This window comes from Eschscholzia californica, unplaced genomic scaffold (assembly GCF_041429995.1).
Source record: "Eschscholzia californica isolate CP2 unplaced genomic scaffold, dmEscCali1.0.p SCAF_5, whole genome shotgun sequence".
NCBI classification, from domain to species: Eukaryota; Viridiplantae; Streptophyta; class Magnoliopsida; order Ranunculales; family Papaveraceae; genus Eschscholzia; species Eschscholzia californica.
Window position 1 is genome coordinate 15281738 of NW_028238472.1, and position 19191 is coordinate 15300928.

The 19191-nt window shown below is 37.0% G+C and overlaps 2 protein-coding genes across 13 annotated transcripts; one reads left to right on the top strand and one right to left on the bottom strand.

Annotated features, from left to right (window-relative positions):
* Positions 1–723: 723 nt before the first annotated feature.
* Positions 724–5865, bottom strand: LOC147537387 (PKS-NRPS hybrid synthetase cheA-like). 2 transcript variants are annotated; one of them, XM_086641384.1, is made up of 4 exons: positions 5508–5865; positions 3161–3560; positions 2887–2985; positions 724–2807 (listed from the first exon to the last, which is right to left on the bottom strand). In XM_086641384.1, exons 2-4 carry the CDS (start codon positions 3425–3427, stop codon positions 1041–1043), a joined length of 2133 nt encoding a protein of 710 aa, XP_086497510.1. In that variant the 5' UTR covers positions 3428–3560; positions 5508–5865; the 3' UTR covers positions 724–1040. The 2 variants fall into 2 exon arrangements, with proteins under 2 accessions (XP_086497510.1, XP_086497511.1); XM_086641385.1 differs by having other exon boundaries at positions 3161–3514; positions 5508–5816.
* A 4495-nt stretch (positions 5866–10360) lies between these two features.
* On the top strand, positions 10361–15208 carry LOC147537388 (protein FAR1-RELATED SEQUENCE 2-like). Of its 11 annotated transcripts, XM_086639818.1 has the most exons (7): positions 10453–10572; positions 11274–11405; positions 11479–11581; positions 12134–12521; positions 12957–13067; positions 13147–14588; positions 14685–15208. In XM_086639818.1, exons 4-7 carry the CDS (start codon positions 12399–12401, stop codon positions 14959–14961), a joined length of 1953 nt encoding a protein of 650 aa, XP_086495944.1. In that variant the 5' UTR covers positions 10453–10572; positions 11274–11405; positions 11479–11581; positions 12134–12398; the 3' UTR covers positions 14962–15208. The 11 variants fall into 11 exon arrangements, with proteins under 11 accessions (XP_086495940.1, XP_086495948.1, XP_086495945.1 ...); XM_086639815.1 differs by lacking the exon at positions 11479–11581 and having other exon boundaries at positions 10434–10572; XM_086639816.1 differs by lacking the exon at positions 11274–11405 and having other exon boundaries at positions 10434–10572.
* The last annotated feature ends 3983 nt before the right edge of the window (positions 15209–19191 follow it).

Sequence of the window (19191 nt, forward strand, 5' to 3'; positions counted from 1 at the left end):
CATGACTTGAGTTTAAATCTTAAATAAACTCAAAAAAGATAATGGATTTACTTCTGAGGCCAAACCCGAAAAGGGCCAGACGTGGCCAAAGAGAAGAAACCTACTGGATAGTCCCACAATAAGTTCAAATGGCAACACTAAGGAGTAGGCTGCTCAGACTCAGAAATGTTTTGGTCGAAACTCAGTTTGACACAGAATCCCTATCAATCCACGGAGTCCGATTTCTGCATACCCCCGACTTCATCCAAGCCATAATAGATTATGTGGACAGATGATTTGTTCGTAAACTCATACTTGCCTTTGGCACAAGTGTTGTGAGCCTTAAATCATGTTACCCCATATTAAAAGCAAGAACAAAAGGCACAAATAGCAAACATAAACCATATGATCCTAAGTGGGACTCCCTAAAAAGCATAACAGTCAAAGGTATCTGATCAAGCCGGTACAGAGAATTTCAAACAGAACCAATTAACGGATCTGGTAAATCATATAGAAGAATTTATATGCGAATCAGTGTAAAAGGAAGAGGAAGAATGGTACCTCAGTGTTGTAATCCTGGTTGATAAAGTCTATCAGAAGGCTTTGAACCTCAGAGAGTAGCACTAAAATCATTGAAGTACTCTGAATTAAGGATACTTGGAAAGGAACTCGTCTTGTATTCAAGGACAATCATTTTATGATAGAAATGAAAATTTTCTGTTAATCTAAGACAGAGCAATAACATGTAAAAATCCCCCAATTAATTCATTTTATATTCTAGCATTTTCACGAGTTTCAGAACAGATCATATAATATTGACTGCCACAAACGACTATCACAGTAAATATCCTCCAAACAACTCCAACACACAAATTAAAAACACCCCTTGATTGTGACAAAGAGATATCGATGAATAGCAGTATAATTTGTCAACTTACCTGACTTCCAAAAATCTTCATCTGTCAGTTTTACAGAACCATCATAATCCTAGTAGTGTTATATGTCTGGTGTTCAGAGAGAATGTCCTTTTCTGATGCAGCATTAAGAATGAAATCTCAGTATTATGTTTCTGGAGGTTCTTCAGTTGCTATTGTAGGCGTAGTGATTTCCTTCAGTTTTTTCAGCATTGTGCATCGTTCTGCCTCAGATGATACATCCCACTTTCGCTTAAAAAGATCAAACTCTGGAAGGTCATCAGGGTTACTAGGCATAATCGATAGAACTGGAAATATCCTCCAATGTGGGTCAACTTCGACTATTGGAATGGATTGACCATCTCGCTCAAATTGCATTATCTTATGCACACAAGGAAGTCCATGGGTAAAGAGTATAGTACACTCACAAATAGAGCTGTCGACATTGATATATTCACCCCGTGAATGCTCTGCTACTAACATATCTAATGCTAAATGAGAAACATGATTCCTCAGATCCTGCAAAACTGGTAAATTATGTGATTCCTTCACCGACGTTAAGCTTTCCTCCAACGAATCCATTACAGATGTTATCTCGTTGGTGATCGAGCTGTGAATTGTCGTCCAACATGACAAAAAAGTACTTTGTGATAATCCAAGCATATTACTCATTCTTGTATGAACACTTACTACACATTCTGTGGTAGTATGGCCATAATGTTTTATCTTATTTGTCCAAGCTGCAACAAAATGCTCCTTCTGATCTAACCAAGTATCCCTAATGTATTGAATACATGTGGGATAACTTGCCCATTCATGTTCGAATAGAAAAAATCCTTTATCAAAAGCTAGAGGTGTCTCAGAATGCATCAGTTCTTCCCAATTCCCCAGAAACCTGTTGAACTCTTCAGTAGTGTCAAAATTATCTTTACAATTGACCGAAATGTTCCTAATAATGCGGGAAGTACAAAGAAGGTAGTCCGCTTTGGGGAATACAATGTCGATTGCATTCATCAGGGCGTTTACTCGATCCGTCATGAAAACGGAAGGTGTTTCGTTAGGTTCATAAATTGTCTTTATTTGATGTAAAGCCCATGTGTAATGCTCCTCTGTTTCGGCCTCCATAAACACAAAGGCAACAGTAAATGTCTTACCCATAGGTGTAAATCCAATAATCTCAACAAGAGGCATTTGATACCTATTAGTTTGGTACGTGCAATCAACGACCAACACTGAAGGAAATTTCTTGGCTAGTTGTATAGATTTTGGGTGGCTCCAAAATATGTCTTTTACTTCATTAGTATTTACATCGTTATTGTGCCATTTGACATAATGGTATTCATCCAAAAGTTTCACAAACTGTTGCATTTTAGATCTCCCTTCTATATCGGCCAATCTCATGAGCGTCTTCGCATTGTAGATCGTCCTCATGGTAGACATGTTACCCTCATTTCTTTGCTTAAGTATTTTAAGTACTTCTTTCGGCTCAATACCATTATTCATCATTTCTTTCACTAGTTGTTTTTCGTCGTCTTTCAATTTACCCGCAAAAGAATGACCAACTTGGGTTTTGTCTAACATGTGGTTGTGTTTTCCGCATTCTACCTTAACACTCCATTTGTCACCTGGAAGCCAAATTCCTCGAAGGGTAAATGGGCAACCACACTTTTTCGTTCCACGGTTCCTCCTGCGCTTGGTTTTCTTGTTTTCTTCCAACTTGTCTCTAAATAAATCAATATTAGTCTGATCTTTCTTCGTGTGGGGTCGCAAAACACCACCCCTCTCACAACCCAATCTAATCCTGTTCCTTCTTCCTGGTATTGCTTTCTGAGATTTGGCAATCACAAGTACCATATTATTTCGCTTCCCGGCATCTTGACACCAGGCTATCATTTCATCACGTGTGTCAAAGACCTAACAGGAAGAACAGTTTCATCAACCAATAACCTTTCAAACAATTGAAAGAGAAAAGGTAAAAGATATGTATATCAACCTGGTCAGTTACAAAATGCTGCGTTAAATCAATTTCCGGATCCCCCACTACGAGTTCCATGTTATTTGAATTCACCATCTCATCGTCGTTATCCATATTCTGCGTGTGCATACATGTTTATATGCTAAGGAAATAACTATTTTTTTATGGCAAAGCAATCAAGATTGACAGGAAGGTACAAGGCTAGAACACTGGAAAGTAGTAGACATCAAAACGAGCGACTTTTCGCAAAAGTTTTAATTTAATAACAAATCAAATTAGATATAAGGATTACCTGTAAAGGAGTTGAACATTCTTGATTATGTGAGCAAGATGCTCCAACCACTTCTTCAAAATTGTTACTTATTCGCTCATCTTCCATTTGTTGAACAACGGGAGTTGAACCTTCTTGTTCATGTTCGCTAAGTGACCCAATAGCTACTCCAAACTCATTATTCATTGAATATTTGTCTATTTGTTTAAGAATAGAACCTTCTTGTTTTTGTGAGCTAGAAGACCACCAAACTTCCCTAGACTCATTTGCCATCGAATGTCCTTCCATTTGTTCAACTATGGGAATTGAGAACCCTACTGCTTCTCCAAACTCATCAATCACAAAATCTTCTTCAGTGTCTTCAACAATGGAAATCTGAATGTGGTATCCAAAGTGATTAATCAGAACATGGTAACCAAGCCTACCATATAGAATAGTGGAAAAGTACTTCAGTTGGAGGTTCAGCCATTTAGGGTTAAATCACAATACAAAATTAACAGCTTTAAATGCTAAACTGAATCCCGTGCCTTATAAATAGGATATTTTCTCTTTATCGTGAGCATCGATAAGAGTATCGGTATTTGACACTAACACAAGGTGTCAAACATAGTAAGTTGAAAGAGGCCAAAAACGAATACATGGTTGTACAAATCTATAATTTCTTGTTAAATTTACGAGGTCCAACATTTAACACCCCTAGATCTAGAGTGGTATTTTATGATCTTAGAATCCGTAGTTGTGCAAGTACAAATAAGATGTACACTAAGTACCTGACATCAGACATTGTGCCATATTGATCAAAAGGGTGATTAATGAGATAACCTTTATATTGAGGACGCTACTGGAAAGTTGAATTACAAATGCATATTTATTAATATCCAAAAATTAGTATATAAAATATGTACATAACATATACGAAAATAGTGGGCAACAAGAAAAAACAGTGCTTGTGGAAAGGAGGGTGTGTTTTAACAACTTTTAGCTTTGCAAATAATAAGTAAAAAGTCATTCTTGTTTTCTTTAGCTTTATCTAACATTAGCTGATATAATCAAAACTACCCAATTTATAGGCCCTGTAATCAGCCAAGTTATAAACCATTGACATCCGTCATTACCAATCATCCACCAACCTGATATAGGATTTTAGGATATCAGTGATTTATTGCAACATCAACTAAATATGATCCATCATCCATGTACAGAAAATCTACATTATACCCCCAGTAAAGTGAACCGCCACTGCCAAAAAGAGTATCCAAGTATTTTTCCACATGTGCAGAAACAAAAGAGGAGTACCCATTTCTTAGACTTTTTTGTTTTTCGAAAAACATCCTGTAAAGGTGTTTATTTGTTCTCTTTGTCAATACACAGTAACGTGTAACTTATAGCAATTCATGCTACTCAAGAGAATGTTAGAGTAATTGGAGACTTCAGTTTTTACACGATACAATAATCAATTTTAGAAAAACTTCTGGGCTTAGTGCATCTAAAACATATTTTTGTATGCTCTTCTTGGGCGCACTAGAGATGAGATTACTGTGATACCAACAACAATTCTTTGATTCTTTCATCTCCTCAAGCTACCATATCGAGAGAAACTCGGGATTTAGTATCAAAATATACATTGACAATGTAGGTATATTATACTAATTAACCAACTCCAGCTATCTGAGAGACAGCCCTTGATGGCATTACACAAGCAAGCGTATTCTCACAATTCCAAAGATTCTCAACTTTAAACATGAAATCGAGATACATATTCACTAAAGAAGATACATACATATACATTCACACATGGACATGTAGCCTAATGACTAAAAGTACAAGAGGTCGTAAGTTCAAGTGTTGGGGAGCGTACTTTACCCTCAAAATTTAACGCATGTAACTTATAGGTGCTAATAGGGTATATAGTAATTCGTTTCGTGGCCCGTCCAAACTTCTTTCGAGTGGCTCTTAAGGGTTTCTTTGTGGTGACCTTTAATGTAGTTTCGTGTCAATTTCGTGCATATTCCATCCTTATTGATGTATCAATGCTATATGAGCATAGTTGACCATTAAAACAAATAAATTACATCAAATTTTCTTTCCCTCTTCAACAAAACCTATCTCTGATGGCAGAGAGAAACCATAAAAGAAATGAGTTACTAGGAAGATGATAGTAGATAACTAGCTAATTGGCTCAAATTTATACTAAATCCCTAAGAACCCATCTAAGAAAAAGTTCCCAGAATTTCAGGATACGCAGAGATGCATTGTGGTTTGTAAAAAAGGGCATCTCAAAATCCATCTTCTTGGTAACATAATAAAAGTTGAATGCTCAAAACAAAGATTCAATGGAACACGTATTCAATTTTAGAAGAGTTCTTACCTCGTAAAATTCGACCGCAACACCGTCGACAGCTAGGGTTTCCAGAGAGAGGGAGAGAGAGAGAGAGAGAAAAGATCAGAATTGGATATCGGGTTGAAGGTTAAGGGTTTTTCTGAAAATTTATGAATAGATAGGGGTGTAATCCGTCAAATAAGATAAACAATATTCACGATTAGGCCCTCCGATTATTTCAGTCGATAGATAAGAGCCTCTCCAATGCAAAACTCAAAAAAAAACTCAAATAGTCCTATATGTCTAGGTTCAATTGAGTTTCTCTCTCATAGATGTCAATGTTGAGATCCTCAATTCAAAAGACATCTCCAATGCAACACTCTGAAAACCTAAAAATAACTTAGGTGTCATTTCCTAGATGGTTAGATTTGCTTTTAATGTTGAGTGATCAATTGAGATCCTCGAAAGAAATCTCAAATATTGAGTTTCTTATTGAGATATCTCAATATTAAATGATGTCACATCATTTTGAGATCCAAATTGAGTGTTGCATTGGAGAGAGTTTTTTACAAAAAAGCTCAAAAAATCGTAGGTGACACTCTAAGTTTTTTCATTTGAGTGTTGCATTGGAGATGCTCTAAGAATGTACTAGTATTCCAGTGCCCATTGGACTGGAGAGATTTATATCAACTTACCTGTTACCACATACCACCCAACCAAAATAGACTACATAGTGAAAAAAAGAAAAAGAAATTTTGAGTATGTAGTCCAAAAACCTACACCTAAATTCACTTTTAGTCCACTCTAACCCTGATATGGAATATTAAGCCAAAATATTAATTTAAATGGAAATCTGGCCCGACTAACCTTAAAAAATGAGCGGGAATTATTGTGGGATATGGATGGAATTTATTTTATCTAAAAGAGGGTATTAGGGTCCAAAATGGTAAAGGACTAAAATCCTTTTTCCTGGGAAGATTGGACACTAAACACTTTTTGAACTTTATTTTGGGCCAAAAACCCATGGACCCGCTAAATGGTGGTTTGGGGATTAGACCGCTTTCAAAAGTTAATGAATCCTTAATCACTAAGATGACATGGAGAATCTTAACAAATCAGAATGCTATCTGGGTTAAATTCCTTAAGGTAAAATATCTAACTAATGAATTTTGGACGACTAATAGGAAGACAAAGTGCTCACCTTTTTGGAGATCCATCCTTCACACGAGAGAGATTATGAAAGATCATATCCTCTGGCAGATAGGTAAAGATAAGGATATTTTAATTTGCCAAGATCCTTGGTTACCTGAAATGCATAATCGTAGATCGAATTTGATTAAGAACTTACCACCACATATTAATTGGGCCTCTGATCTATTTCAAACTGATTCGAACTTATGGAATCAAACCATTTTATGTGAATACTTTCATCTTATTATTCGGCCATTAAACAGAGACCAGTTCTAGGGGCTACATTAACTACCTTCCCTTGGTCTAAGTTGTGGAAGAAACAACATATGGACCCTATGATATTACTGTATATCTGGAAATTAGTTCATCATGGGCTGGCTACTTTGTCCAACATAGGTGCTAGCATGCCTCATATTGATAAATGTTGCAAGCTTTGTGATTTACAGGATATAGAAACTCATTTTCATCTTTTTTGGAAACTATCTAAAGTTAAAAAATTTATTCTTAGTAACATAAGATATTGAGTTAATACAGCTAAGGCAAGATTGAGTTTTAAACATTCAAAATATCTTAATAAAGGAGATGAACTGATGAGTGTAGACGGTAAAAAGTTTACGGGACGGAAAGTCCAATAGTCAACGATTGACGGTCAAAGGTCCTGTCGGGTCGAGTCGGATGTTGCGGGAACCGACTACTTGTCGGAAAGAACCTGCATATAAAAAGAGGCAAAAGATCGTGAAGCCTCTGGGACATCGGGATGGTGCCGACCTAAGGGGGCTCTAACGGTCAAGTCAGATACTCGGTCAAATATAAAGAAAGTCAAGATGAGCGATAGAGAGGTAACCGTCATCAGAGTACTCAGGTGATCCGGCTCATAAAGTTGTCAGAACAAATCTCTACGGGAAAGATATACTTACTGGGTATCCGGAAGTAATAAGAGTCAAAAGGGGTGATGGTAACGGTATCGTGGCGGTAACCTCCTGGTCGTAAGTGGGTGCAATAAGCCTATGGTTGTAAGTAAATCACATTATAAGGTTCCGGTCGTATAACGATGGTGTTGATACGACTAGCTCGTTACTGCTACACGAGAGATGGATTAAACCCGAAAGCTATATGATGCAGTAAGGTGGTGGTCGTATGGTGTTGATATGGCTAGCTCGTTACTGCTGGATTGAAATGTATTAGACCTGAAAGCTATATGATTTAGTAAGGTGATGGTCGTATGGTGTTGATACAGCTATCTCGTTACTGCTGGATTGAGATGGATTAGCCCGAAAGCTATATGATTCAGTAAGGTGGTGGTCGCATGGTGTTGATACGGCTAGCTAGTTACAACTGGATTTGGGACTATCAAGATCTTATCTCCCAACTTCTAAGATAATAAGTCAGAGACTTTGGGGGAGTGGGCTAGACTGTTATTGTCGTGTATTGGATGCCTTGATCTGTGTGTTGCCTCCCCTATTTATAGTGTCAGAGAGAAGGTCAACTTTATGACGGTCAAATGGTAACAGACATATTTATTCCGTGAATGTTACTGGTGGGAAGACATCAAGGGATAAGGGATTTGATGGATTGACCATCAGATGAGTGCTAAGATATCTTGAGGGACGACCAGGATGTTACCGCGTGTGCGATAAGCTACTGGCCGGTAACGTCTGTCTTTAAGTAGAAGATATGAAATATTTGTCGCCAGCATGGCTACAGATCGCGCAATAACCCTCTAGCCGTAGGATAGCTTAGTACTTGTGGGGTGGCTATCGTGTGACACGTGTCAGGTATGCTTAATATCAAGCGGGTATGGATTCGGCGACTAGAGTAGTGACTTGGGCCATTATCTGGCCTTGTTATCGAGCCTCGCAGATTTTATCCGTACGAAGCAGTTGTTCTCTTATTTTACAGGCACCTCGTCGGGCGAATATTTACCCATACAATGAGATTTGGTACAGATACACTTATCTGTTGTGGATATAGTAGAAGCACAGTAACACTCTTCATTTTCGCAATGACATCCCAGATCTGGTCGTTTATGGTGGCTTACGAAGGAGAAAATCATGCGAAATCCTAACTTATCGTTAACTTTGATTTCAGATGTTGACTTACAGGTTCAACACTGGATACCACCATCATCATGTCGGCTAAAAATCAATGGTGACGGAGCGTTTCGTCAAGATCGAGCTACAGTAGCAGCGGTTTAGGGAAACTCTAGTGGACTCAAAATTGACTATTTTTCGTCCATTTCTGCTCCACACAGCGAGATGAGAGGTTACTGTTTAGGGTTTGAGTTGGTTGAATATCATGATTTATATGACTTTGTTTTAGAATGAGATTTGAGGTTTTGTTCACCCTATTATCGGACGACTTATTTGCACCACCTTGGAGATTGGAGATTGAAGAATGAAATAGAGATCCTGCGTGGAAAAGTGATTGAACACAACGTCTCTCAAACTGTATAAGAGATTCCAATACTGCCCCCAATAAATTAGAATTTGCAGCATTGGGCCCTTCGGGATGATTGATTTATTAGTTGAATGTGTTGATATTTTCACTTTAGTCCGTCAATTTGTATTTGTACTAGACTATGTGCTTTGATTAATGGAATCCCCCTATAAGAAAAAAAAAGAAACAAAAAATTTGTTAACTAATTTAGCCAATTCAAATTCAGTCTCAGTCAATTCAGATATAGAAAGTTTTATAGGTAATGCCCAAACATGTTAAAGGCAATGTATTTTTCACTCAATACTTGTTCAGAACAGGTTGACCAAGTATGGCTAGAGGCAATGACCAAAGTTGAGGGTGTTAATCACCTACTTCCTCTTTTCTCTTCTTTCGGTCAAAAGTTGTCAACCAACGACCTTCATTTTTTTATCTCTACTTCCTATTCCTCCTCTTTCTTTCTCCTCCTTCCTTCTTCTCTTCTCTTATCCTTCTCTTCTCCTACTCTCTAAAATCTCCTACGCCCACAAGAACCTCAGTGAAGGGGGACACAACAAGGGTTTTCAGGTCGGAGACCCTTCGCGAAGGAGGGTTTCCAATCTGGAAACCTTAACCTTCACGGAGGGCTTCCAGATCTGGAGACAAACATTTAAGTCCAGTATAAAAGATGTATTTAGCTACATAACCTCCCTGGTGATCCCATTAAGGTGTGGGTCATAAAGTTTGTAACGTTTCTGCAAGCAGTCAAGGTTACAGAACCATGCTAATGTGCATATAACCTAAGCAATCATGGGTTACAATGTCATTATAACATAAAGTGGTTCAGAGGTATTGGGGCTCATTTAAATTAGTTTTGCTTCAATTACTGCTGAAGAATGAGGCAATGAGCATGCCCTTTAGACATCTCAAAAATACAGATAGGGTCGAAGACTGAACTAACAAAGAAACTTCATAACAAACTCACTAAGTCATTAATAAAAAGAAAGATGGTGCCACATATCGCTGAGGTTCTTACCGACGAAAGGGAACTTAGATAGAGAGAACAAAACGAAGAAGAAGAAAGAAGGATGAAGAAGAATAAGAAGGAAAAATCATCACAGTCGCCACCCGGCGACCACCTAATGGTAATGGGCGTCGTTAGGTCAAACAGTAGAATGAGCCATGGCCTCCTAAAGACACATCATCTTTAACCAAAATAGGGGTTGCCTTTAACGAGACTGCATTTAACAACTTTGGGCAGTAAAATCTCTCACTCGCATTTGATAAAAATAAAAAACAAACAGAACCGTAAATAACAAAACCCCTGCAAATTACAATAAACTACAAAACTACCACTGTCCTTTACTTTTCACCCAAATTCGATTTGGCCATGTGTTTTCTGACCCCTCCAAAAGCCGTTCTCTATTCAACTTCTTCGAACTCCGATTAATAGCTAGGGTTCCGACGTCTCTCTGTAACGCACTACCATCATCACCGTTCCAACATCTTGGTACATCTCTCTTCTATCCTTGTGCTTTTTCTTTTTGTTTGTTCAGGCGAACATATATAGATCGAAAATATCATAAACCCTAAATGATTCTGCGAAATATTTGGGGAATTTCTCTTAAAGTTAGCCATTCAAACGTAAAGGAAGAAATTTTCTTATATATTTAGGGTTTAGGATCCACGGGCATAGCTACTGCATTTACATTCCTTCAAAAACATGTCATTTCTTACATATACTTTAAACCCTAGACTTTTTTTTTTTCTTTTACCGTTCTCTAGTAATCAATAGAGCAGAAATGTAGAAGACGGGAGAAATTAATCTGAGTACTTGCAACTTTTGGCTATATCGTAAGAGGTGCAAGGCAAATTTCACTTCCGAGTTGATCAAGGTGCAAAAATAAAACTATTAAGATGAAATATGTAGGTCAATTTGGGAAGAAGACCAAAAATATCTGAAAAGAACCTTAGTGCTTTCAATTTCGGGCTCGAATTGATTTGGAACCAAAAATATCTGAAAGATAAAAAATCCGTTTTACTAAGTAACATCGGATTTTATCTCACTCTTCTATTTTGAAGTCTTATTACATTGTTATGACTTATTGTAGATTTTTTTTGTAGTTACTTTAGCCTTTACTTTGAATTTAGTATTTGGTGAATTTTCCATTACTAAAATGAAGTACTTATTGTATCCTTACGATGACCTAGATTTTCGTCCTCGATGTTATCTTGAGACCCTTTCGGTCCCTTCATCTCAATTCTCACAAATTGGCCAATTAAAGGGAGAGTAAACTCATTCGAGGTGTCCAACTAGTTCAGTGGAAGAGATTTATTATTTAGGTATTCGTTTTATAATAAGTGTTTTCAGTTATTGCAATGAATCATATACCTAACGCCGTGTACATTTTTGCAGCTGCACCTTTTTTTTTCTTGATGAAGGTCCAAGCGGCTCACACGTTTTTCAAGTTGCCTCATCCGAGTATTTTGGACGCGTAATAGCCTCATATTGTCTGAAGGTGCATGTGAAGTGCTTACGTCACCTCACCTTGATTACACTAATTGAACTCTCTTAATTGTGTGTATTCATGTATTATGTGGCTATGTAGTTGGTCTCGGCCGAGAATCTCGGGTCTCGTCTCGACCTCGGCCGAGATACCGAGCTAGGATTTGGCCGAGAATCTCGGTGTCTCGGCCGAGACAACATCTTTTAATATTTATGGAACTTTTTTTTAGAAACTTTAAATCCTAATTGTATACTACTATTTATTACCTTCTTAACTAATTATATTCTCAATCAGTCTAAGATAAGTAGCAATAATATTATATAGATATTTTAGGTCTTTTGCCTTATAGAAACTTTGAAAATTCTATAGAAACTTTAAAAACAAGCGATTAATATGTAGATATCCAACTTGCACATCCTAAAGTTCTGAGGTAGTTTTAATTAGAAAATGAAATTTAAATTACTTTGGCGCGTTATTGTTGTTTTTGTGTAATCTGGTGACATGGTTGATGAATCATTTTGATTTGATTATTTAAGTTAAGGGTCATGTTTGTTCACTTTTCAGCCAGGTTCTATGTCTGGGCAGTTGTTATAAGGATAACTAAATGGAGGCGGAACTACAGTGTAATAATTGATCACTTTTAGTATTTCAAGGGAAACCTTTTTCCTAAATGGAATCCACTACCACTCCTTTAAACGCAATGAGACAATAGGCAGAAAAGGAGACAAAGTGAACCCAATTGCAGTTGTTTCGACCAATAGAAGACTTGCCTGCTTGTTTTGTTGCTCCACTAGATTTGACCAATAACAATCAACCCAAAAGAGGTCAAATGGATGATGAAGATATTGTGAAAGAAACACCAACTGCGGACGATATTTATTTCAAAAATATATTTGTGGAAGGCGCAGGATCTTCAACTCCAGTAAAAGACTTGCAATCGAACTCATCTGATGTAAGATAGCTTCCATATGTCTATGTTCACAAACTTTGTGCTTCCAAAACATTTTTGACCCAATATAATTACATGTCATCATCATTGTTTAAAAGGTCATTATCATTTATTTGTATGAACAGCAGCAATCGAATGGGCCTAAATGTACAAATTAATGGCATGAACAGTTGAACACCTGAGCCGCCACAACGAGTGGCATGTTTCTTGTTGGTCCGTTGTTATATCTGAACAGCCATTGAGTTATTAGAACTTTTAGTTTCGGTTCTGTCTGCGTTATTGCCTTATGGTGTGTAGATCCATAAAGACAAATACAATTGGTTAGTTTAGGTGTAGCTCGACCTTTAGGGATCTTTCTTTGGCATCTCAATTATTACACCAAACAGCAGTGAAACTGCAACTAATTTGTTTTCTTTTGTCATTGCTGCTGTTGCAAAGGTGCCTGAGAATCAAGTTGAAGAGTATTCAGTTGAGAATAAAAATGTGGAAGAAAATGACGGTCTCTCTGTCGTTGGGAACGACTTGACAACAGAGTTTGAAACAAATATGGTATGAGTACATAGTCCTCTTGCTTTTTATTTTGGTTTTCTAGTTGTAGAAATGCCTTACTTACTGTTGGTTAAAATAGGAATTTGAATCAAAAGAAGCAGTTTATCAATGGTGCCGAGAGGTGGGAAGAAAGAACAACACTGTAGTTGTTATCGCAACTTCAAGGACTAAACAAGAAGGTAAAGGTTCCTATTTTGTTCTTCGATGTGAAAGAGGTGGTTCCTACACTGACCATAGGAAGAAGGAAGACCGCGAGCGCCCAAATATCAAAAAAAGGAAAAGGTTGGCTGGCACAAAAAAATGCGGGTGTCCTTTTAGATTGAGAAGTAAATGTATAGCAGTTGACAAATGGAATCTTTCAGTGGAGTGCGGGACCCATAATCATGTTCTTCCTGAGAAGCTTATAGATGGTAGGTTGAAAAAAGAGGAAGAGGAATTAGTACTGACTCTAACCAGTAGTGGCTTACGTCCTCGACAAGTACTTGAGGTAATAAAGCAAAACAACAAAGAAAATCATTCTACAATGCAAAACATATATAATGCTAGATCAAAGCTGAGACAGTATCAAGTAGAAGAAAGTCCTATGCAACAGTTAGTGAAGTTTTTGATGGAACGCCACTATGTGGTTTATGATAAAAGGGATCCAGAGTCTGACGAGGTAACAGATATATTCTGGACACATCCTGAGGCTTCAATTCTTGCACAATCTTTTCCATCACTACTAATCATAGATCGAACCTACAAGAATAATCAGATAAAGATGCCTTTCTTTCATGCGATTGGTATGACTTCTACAAATAGATATTTCACAGTTGCATTTGCATTTTTAGAGAAAGAGACAGAAGAACACTACACTTGGGCACTAACACACTTGAAGACAATCTACGGTCTCAATCAACTTCCTTCAGTATTTGTCATAGATAAAGAGATTGCACTGGTAAACGGGATCAATCTATTGTTTCCAAAAGCTGCCAAAATTTTTTGCCCCCAGCAAAGTGAGAACAACATACATGAAAACTGTAGGAAGTCGTTTGACGATGAGGAAATGTGGGAAAAGTTCTTTTCTGACTGGAGATATATTCACCAATCACAAACAGAGAGTGAATACAGTAATGCTCTTACTAAATTTGTTTCCAGGTGGGCTGGTACTCATGGGTCGAGCATTCAATATGCATGCGAAGAGTGGTTGAGTGAAAAAGAAAGTTTTGTTTGTGCATGGACAAATAAGATAAAGCATTATGGGAATATTAGTACGAAGAACGACGAGTATGCTAAGCTGAAGGCATGGTTGGGTGTTTCACATCATAAGCTTGTATGTTCTTGGGAAGAGATGCACAAGACATTTCAAGATGAACATATTGAGATCAAAGCCACTTTTAAGAAGAGCTTGACTTCGATTAAGAATGATCACCAAATTGCACCGTTTATGGAGCTACACAACCATGTTTCCCATGAGGCAATGGACTATATAATGGGAGAGATGACGCGTATGACAGGCGAGATTGATGTTGCCTCTTGCAGGTAAGCTGTAAGCATAATACATACTTTGACTTATGTCTCCTTTATCATTATAGAATGATTATTTCTTATTTGCATCTAACATCTGTACCATTGTAGGTGTATACTTCGCACAGCATATGGTCTACCATGTGCCCACGAATTGGTCCAATACGCCCGGGAGAGTAGGCCCATTCCCCTCTCGACCATCGACCCACAGTGGAAGCAGTTATCCTCGATATCTGTCGTTGTAAAACGAGTTGGATTCGATTTCCTTCATGAACTGCAACTAATACGGCAAAGATGGATAGAAGCTTCGGAAGAGGAACAAAAGTCACTTGTTGGAAAGATGAAAGAGCTCGGAACTCCCAAAACAAGACATATGTTTAGCCTTTGAAGTCATAATGGGTAAAGCTGCCAATCAGATCCATGAAAACGAGCAATCCTGATCCACTTTTATCTACTCCCGAAAACCTGTGCTAGATATCTTTCATGTTTCTTGAGGTTCTTAACAGTCCAATGCTCAATGTTCTACACTTATGATTGCTAAACATTCTATAGTGGCGAAGATTTCGAGTACTGGTTCCATAAATGCGTTTTGATTTTGGCATATATTTTTTTATTAATTGGTCCTTTATTCTAAATATTTATTCCTTCTCTTTGATTACTTAAGAGCATCTTGACTAGTTCATATTCATGATAAGATCTAATACTTCAAATTCTGGTAGATCATGAGTTTCATGACCACATTCAAGAGCATGAGTCTTCGAAAATACATGTCGATATTTGTTAGGTTTGGGCTCCCTGTGCAGACCTATGCGCGAAGTACGAGCAAACCTTACTAGTGCGAACCTCTGCAGACCTTACATATGGAGCTGAAGCTGAAAAGATTGGGGAACTTTTTTCCCCACTCAGTATGATTTTTGAAATACTATTAGATTATGGACTTGACAAGATTAAATATACTTGTGAAGCTTTGGGTTGAAAGCAATGATAAAGGGAAAACCATGCAGGAGTTGTTTACTTTTGGCGTTTCCCTCCCCCTCTCATGGCCTCCTCCTTGATGATTCTGCCACCTCCTCGATGGTCTCCTCAGGTATATTTCTAAATTCTATTGACCTATGTTATCGTATTTCTCTTTGGTTCATTAGAATTTAGAAGTTGAGTTTTAGAAGTTAGGCTTTTTTTTTTAAAGAAAAAAAAATCAAAATAGCTAGAAACTTTCTGATAGTCCTATACTTTTGAGTCTCAAATGTGATGGTTCGTACTTCGTTCAGTTAGCCAACTGAACATTGTTGACAGTTTTTTGTTGTTGTTCTTTAAGCTTTTTTTTGGTAGATCAATTTCTATCACAGAACGGTTTTGCTTCATGTTGTATGTTGTATTGTCTTACATTGTTTGTTGGCCTCGAATGAAGGATCGATGTTTATAAATATGACTCACGATCCTTTTACGATGGTAATTGTACAGTTTTAATATGTTGGAATGATCTGTGATCTAAGGGTTTTAGAAATCCCATTTTCATCATTTTGGTAATTGTGTTTCTATTACTGCTTCCTTGTTCTGAAAAGGAAATCAGTAAAACACCACTTATTTTGCTCATAAAATGTTATTAAACCCTTTCAACTAGTGTACCTTCTTATTATTAATGACAGTGTACAACAGATCCTATGTGCATCAATTTCAACGATTGTAGTTGTCCAGAAAGCGAAAGAAAATTGGGCTCGAGATATGCGTTGTTTAATTTCATTATTTGTTTGAATTTTTAGGCAGGACCAAGACACCATTGTTCCTTAATTTTAGTTTTATCTTTGGTTGAAAGATGTGATAATTCTGAATGAGTTTAATCATAAAATCACTCTCAAGTCTAAACATGCATGTTATTTTCTTTTTCATTTTGAGTTTTATAGTTTCAATAGGCGTATTGTAACACTCCTATTTTCTTGATATACCAAATTGAGTGGAAATAATAAAAGTCTAGGTCAGTTTTGTTTAGATGAAATACTGGTGGGTTTAAAAACCCTATTTCTCTTCACTTTTGAGGAAACCCTATAGAAAAGAAAGAGGGTGCAGCCGCTCCTTAGCGAAGGGAGGAGGAATAAAGAAGAAAAGTGATGGAAATAGAGTTCTCTAGTGAGAGAACAAGCCATGGTTGTGGTGTTAAAGTCATCTAACGCGAAAAGAGGTAGATTTCCTATCTCCTAATTTTTTTGTAGGCTCTTTCAATTTATTCTATGATAGGTATAGTATTGTTAATCACATGAAAGAACGATTAAATGGCTTAGAGACTAGTTTTATCTAGAATTTCATAAAACATATAGAGAGGACAGTATTTTGGTCTAAATTCAACTTACATCTGGTATTGATATATGAAGAATCTCGGTGTGATTCTTATATTTTTGGAAAGGTCTGTTTGTCTACTTTCTAGTAGTTCAAACGGTTTGTTAATCCGAGTTCCGAGTGAAGAGTTACGATAGTTTTCGTACAAGGTGTCAGAACAGTGTCTACTGCAGTCGGTTTATATTAAAAATAAATCTGGTGTAGATATATAATGAATCTAAGTGTGATTTTTATATGTTTGGAAAGGTCTGTTTGTCTACTTTCTAGTAGTTCAAACGGTTCGTAAATCCGAGTTTCGAGTGAAGAGTTACGATAGTTTTCGTACAAGGTGTCAGAACAGTGTCTACTGCACGTCGGTTTATATTAAAATTAAATCTGGTGTAGATATATAATTAATCTAAGTTTGATTCTTATATGTTTGGAAAGGTCTGTTCGTCTACTTTTTAGTAGTTCAAACGGTTCATTAATCCGATTTTCGAGTGAGAAGTTGTGATTGTTTTCGTACAAGGTGTCAGAACAGTCTCCGATGGACGAATTTATTGAGATAATTCACATGGTTTCTGTTCTTTAGGCAATGTATCTCCTAGGTAGATACATTCTAGTGGTGAGCCTATGTTTGTTAATTAATATTTTTATTTGCTTGTTTGAGATTGCGATCCACGTGAGGATCTACTATGAGCATCATCCCTTCTGACTTGTCATGTGTTGTTGACTTGAATTGTTTGGTGAGTTTGTTTGTAAGTCTTGATAAGAGTCAATGTTTGTTGTGTATTGGTCTGAGATACCTGAACAAGCGTTTGATGATTGTGTCTTTCGACATAATGTGGTTGTCGACGTACATGTCAAGTTTGTGGCCATAAAGGTTTACCTTAGTTAAAGGCATGATATTTTCTATCTGCTGAAAAAAAAAAGATCGTTGTATTATCAGGGTTAGTATTAGATTAAAATAATATGAGAACCGGAAAACCTAATAATTAATCAAATGACATAAATTATTAGTTTCGAGAGGGATTGGATAAATCTGATATATTATGTTAGTATTCACCGTTAAATTTCAGATAATGCCAATAATGAATATGAATGCAATGCTTCCTTGATTGGGGATTGAGCTTGCCTACCCGAGACTTAGGTTTGAGGAAATCTACTGCAGTTGGGTTTTAACCCAGCTATTTTGTTTTTCAGTAATTATTGTGCACTCATGGTAGGTGTTGCTCATGGATCCAGTTTGAAGGTCTCAAATCTTCGATTTCAAGGCGGTTAGCTTGAGATTTGGGATTTGGGGCGCTACAAAGTGGTATCAGAGCCAGGTTTAGTGGTCCTAGGGTTGTATTGTGGGTGTGGGTTTGATTGTCGTCGTTAGACACGTCATTGTTATGAACACTTTAATTAGTGTCTTGCAGAACTGGTTGAATCTAGAATGTGCTTTTGGAATTGCTTTCTTGTGAAAACTTGAAAGAAGTTGTCTTTATATTTTCGGAATCTAAATTGTGATTGCAAATTTTCCATGGGAAGGATAATGGCTATTGATGTGATGTACTTTTTGTTTGTGATGCGTGCGAGTAAATGTCTTATTTGACCGTACTAAATTGACAAGAGGGAGCGGAAGCAAAGTGTTGCTAAGGATGCTGAAAGGGATCAAAGTCTTCTTTTAGGCATTGATCTAGGTAGAACTTAGTAAGTGTTATTATGTTCTTCCAAAAACATCACATGTTTTTAAAACAGTACTAAATTGACAAAAGGTTCTTAGAGAACCGAGAGCGTTAACAATAAAACTATAGGCTACAGTCAAAGGATTCAAATCAGTCAGCTCTGTTTTGTCATTAAGTCAAATTGACATAAGACACATGAGGAAGATCCAATTGTATGGACTTCTGAGTCCAAATGATTTAGTATCATAAGGCACATGTGAATAATGTTCAAAAGGGACACTTGACAAAGTCACCTTTTAGAAAGGGAGAAATGGCTAATAAACTAATAGTCTTCGTACATAAAGATGTACATAAAACTATTAATACACTAACTAGAGTTAACCTGAATCCACTTGACGAAAATATAAGCCATTCGATTGGATCGAGATGATGAATATTTGAGTCAAAAATTTGATGACCATCAAAGAAGTTGAGAAATAGTTTCTCACCTTGCTCCACAAACACATCATATGGGTGATGAGTCCAGTGGGAGTAATCGAACATGTTAGACATGAGTCGGTCGATGATGGGTATAAGCCAATCTTCCGAACACTTTCTAGGATATATTCTACGACACAGTCGTTCTTCCTTAGCTAACC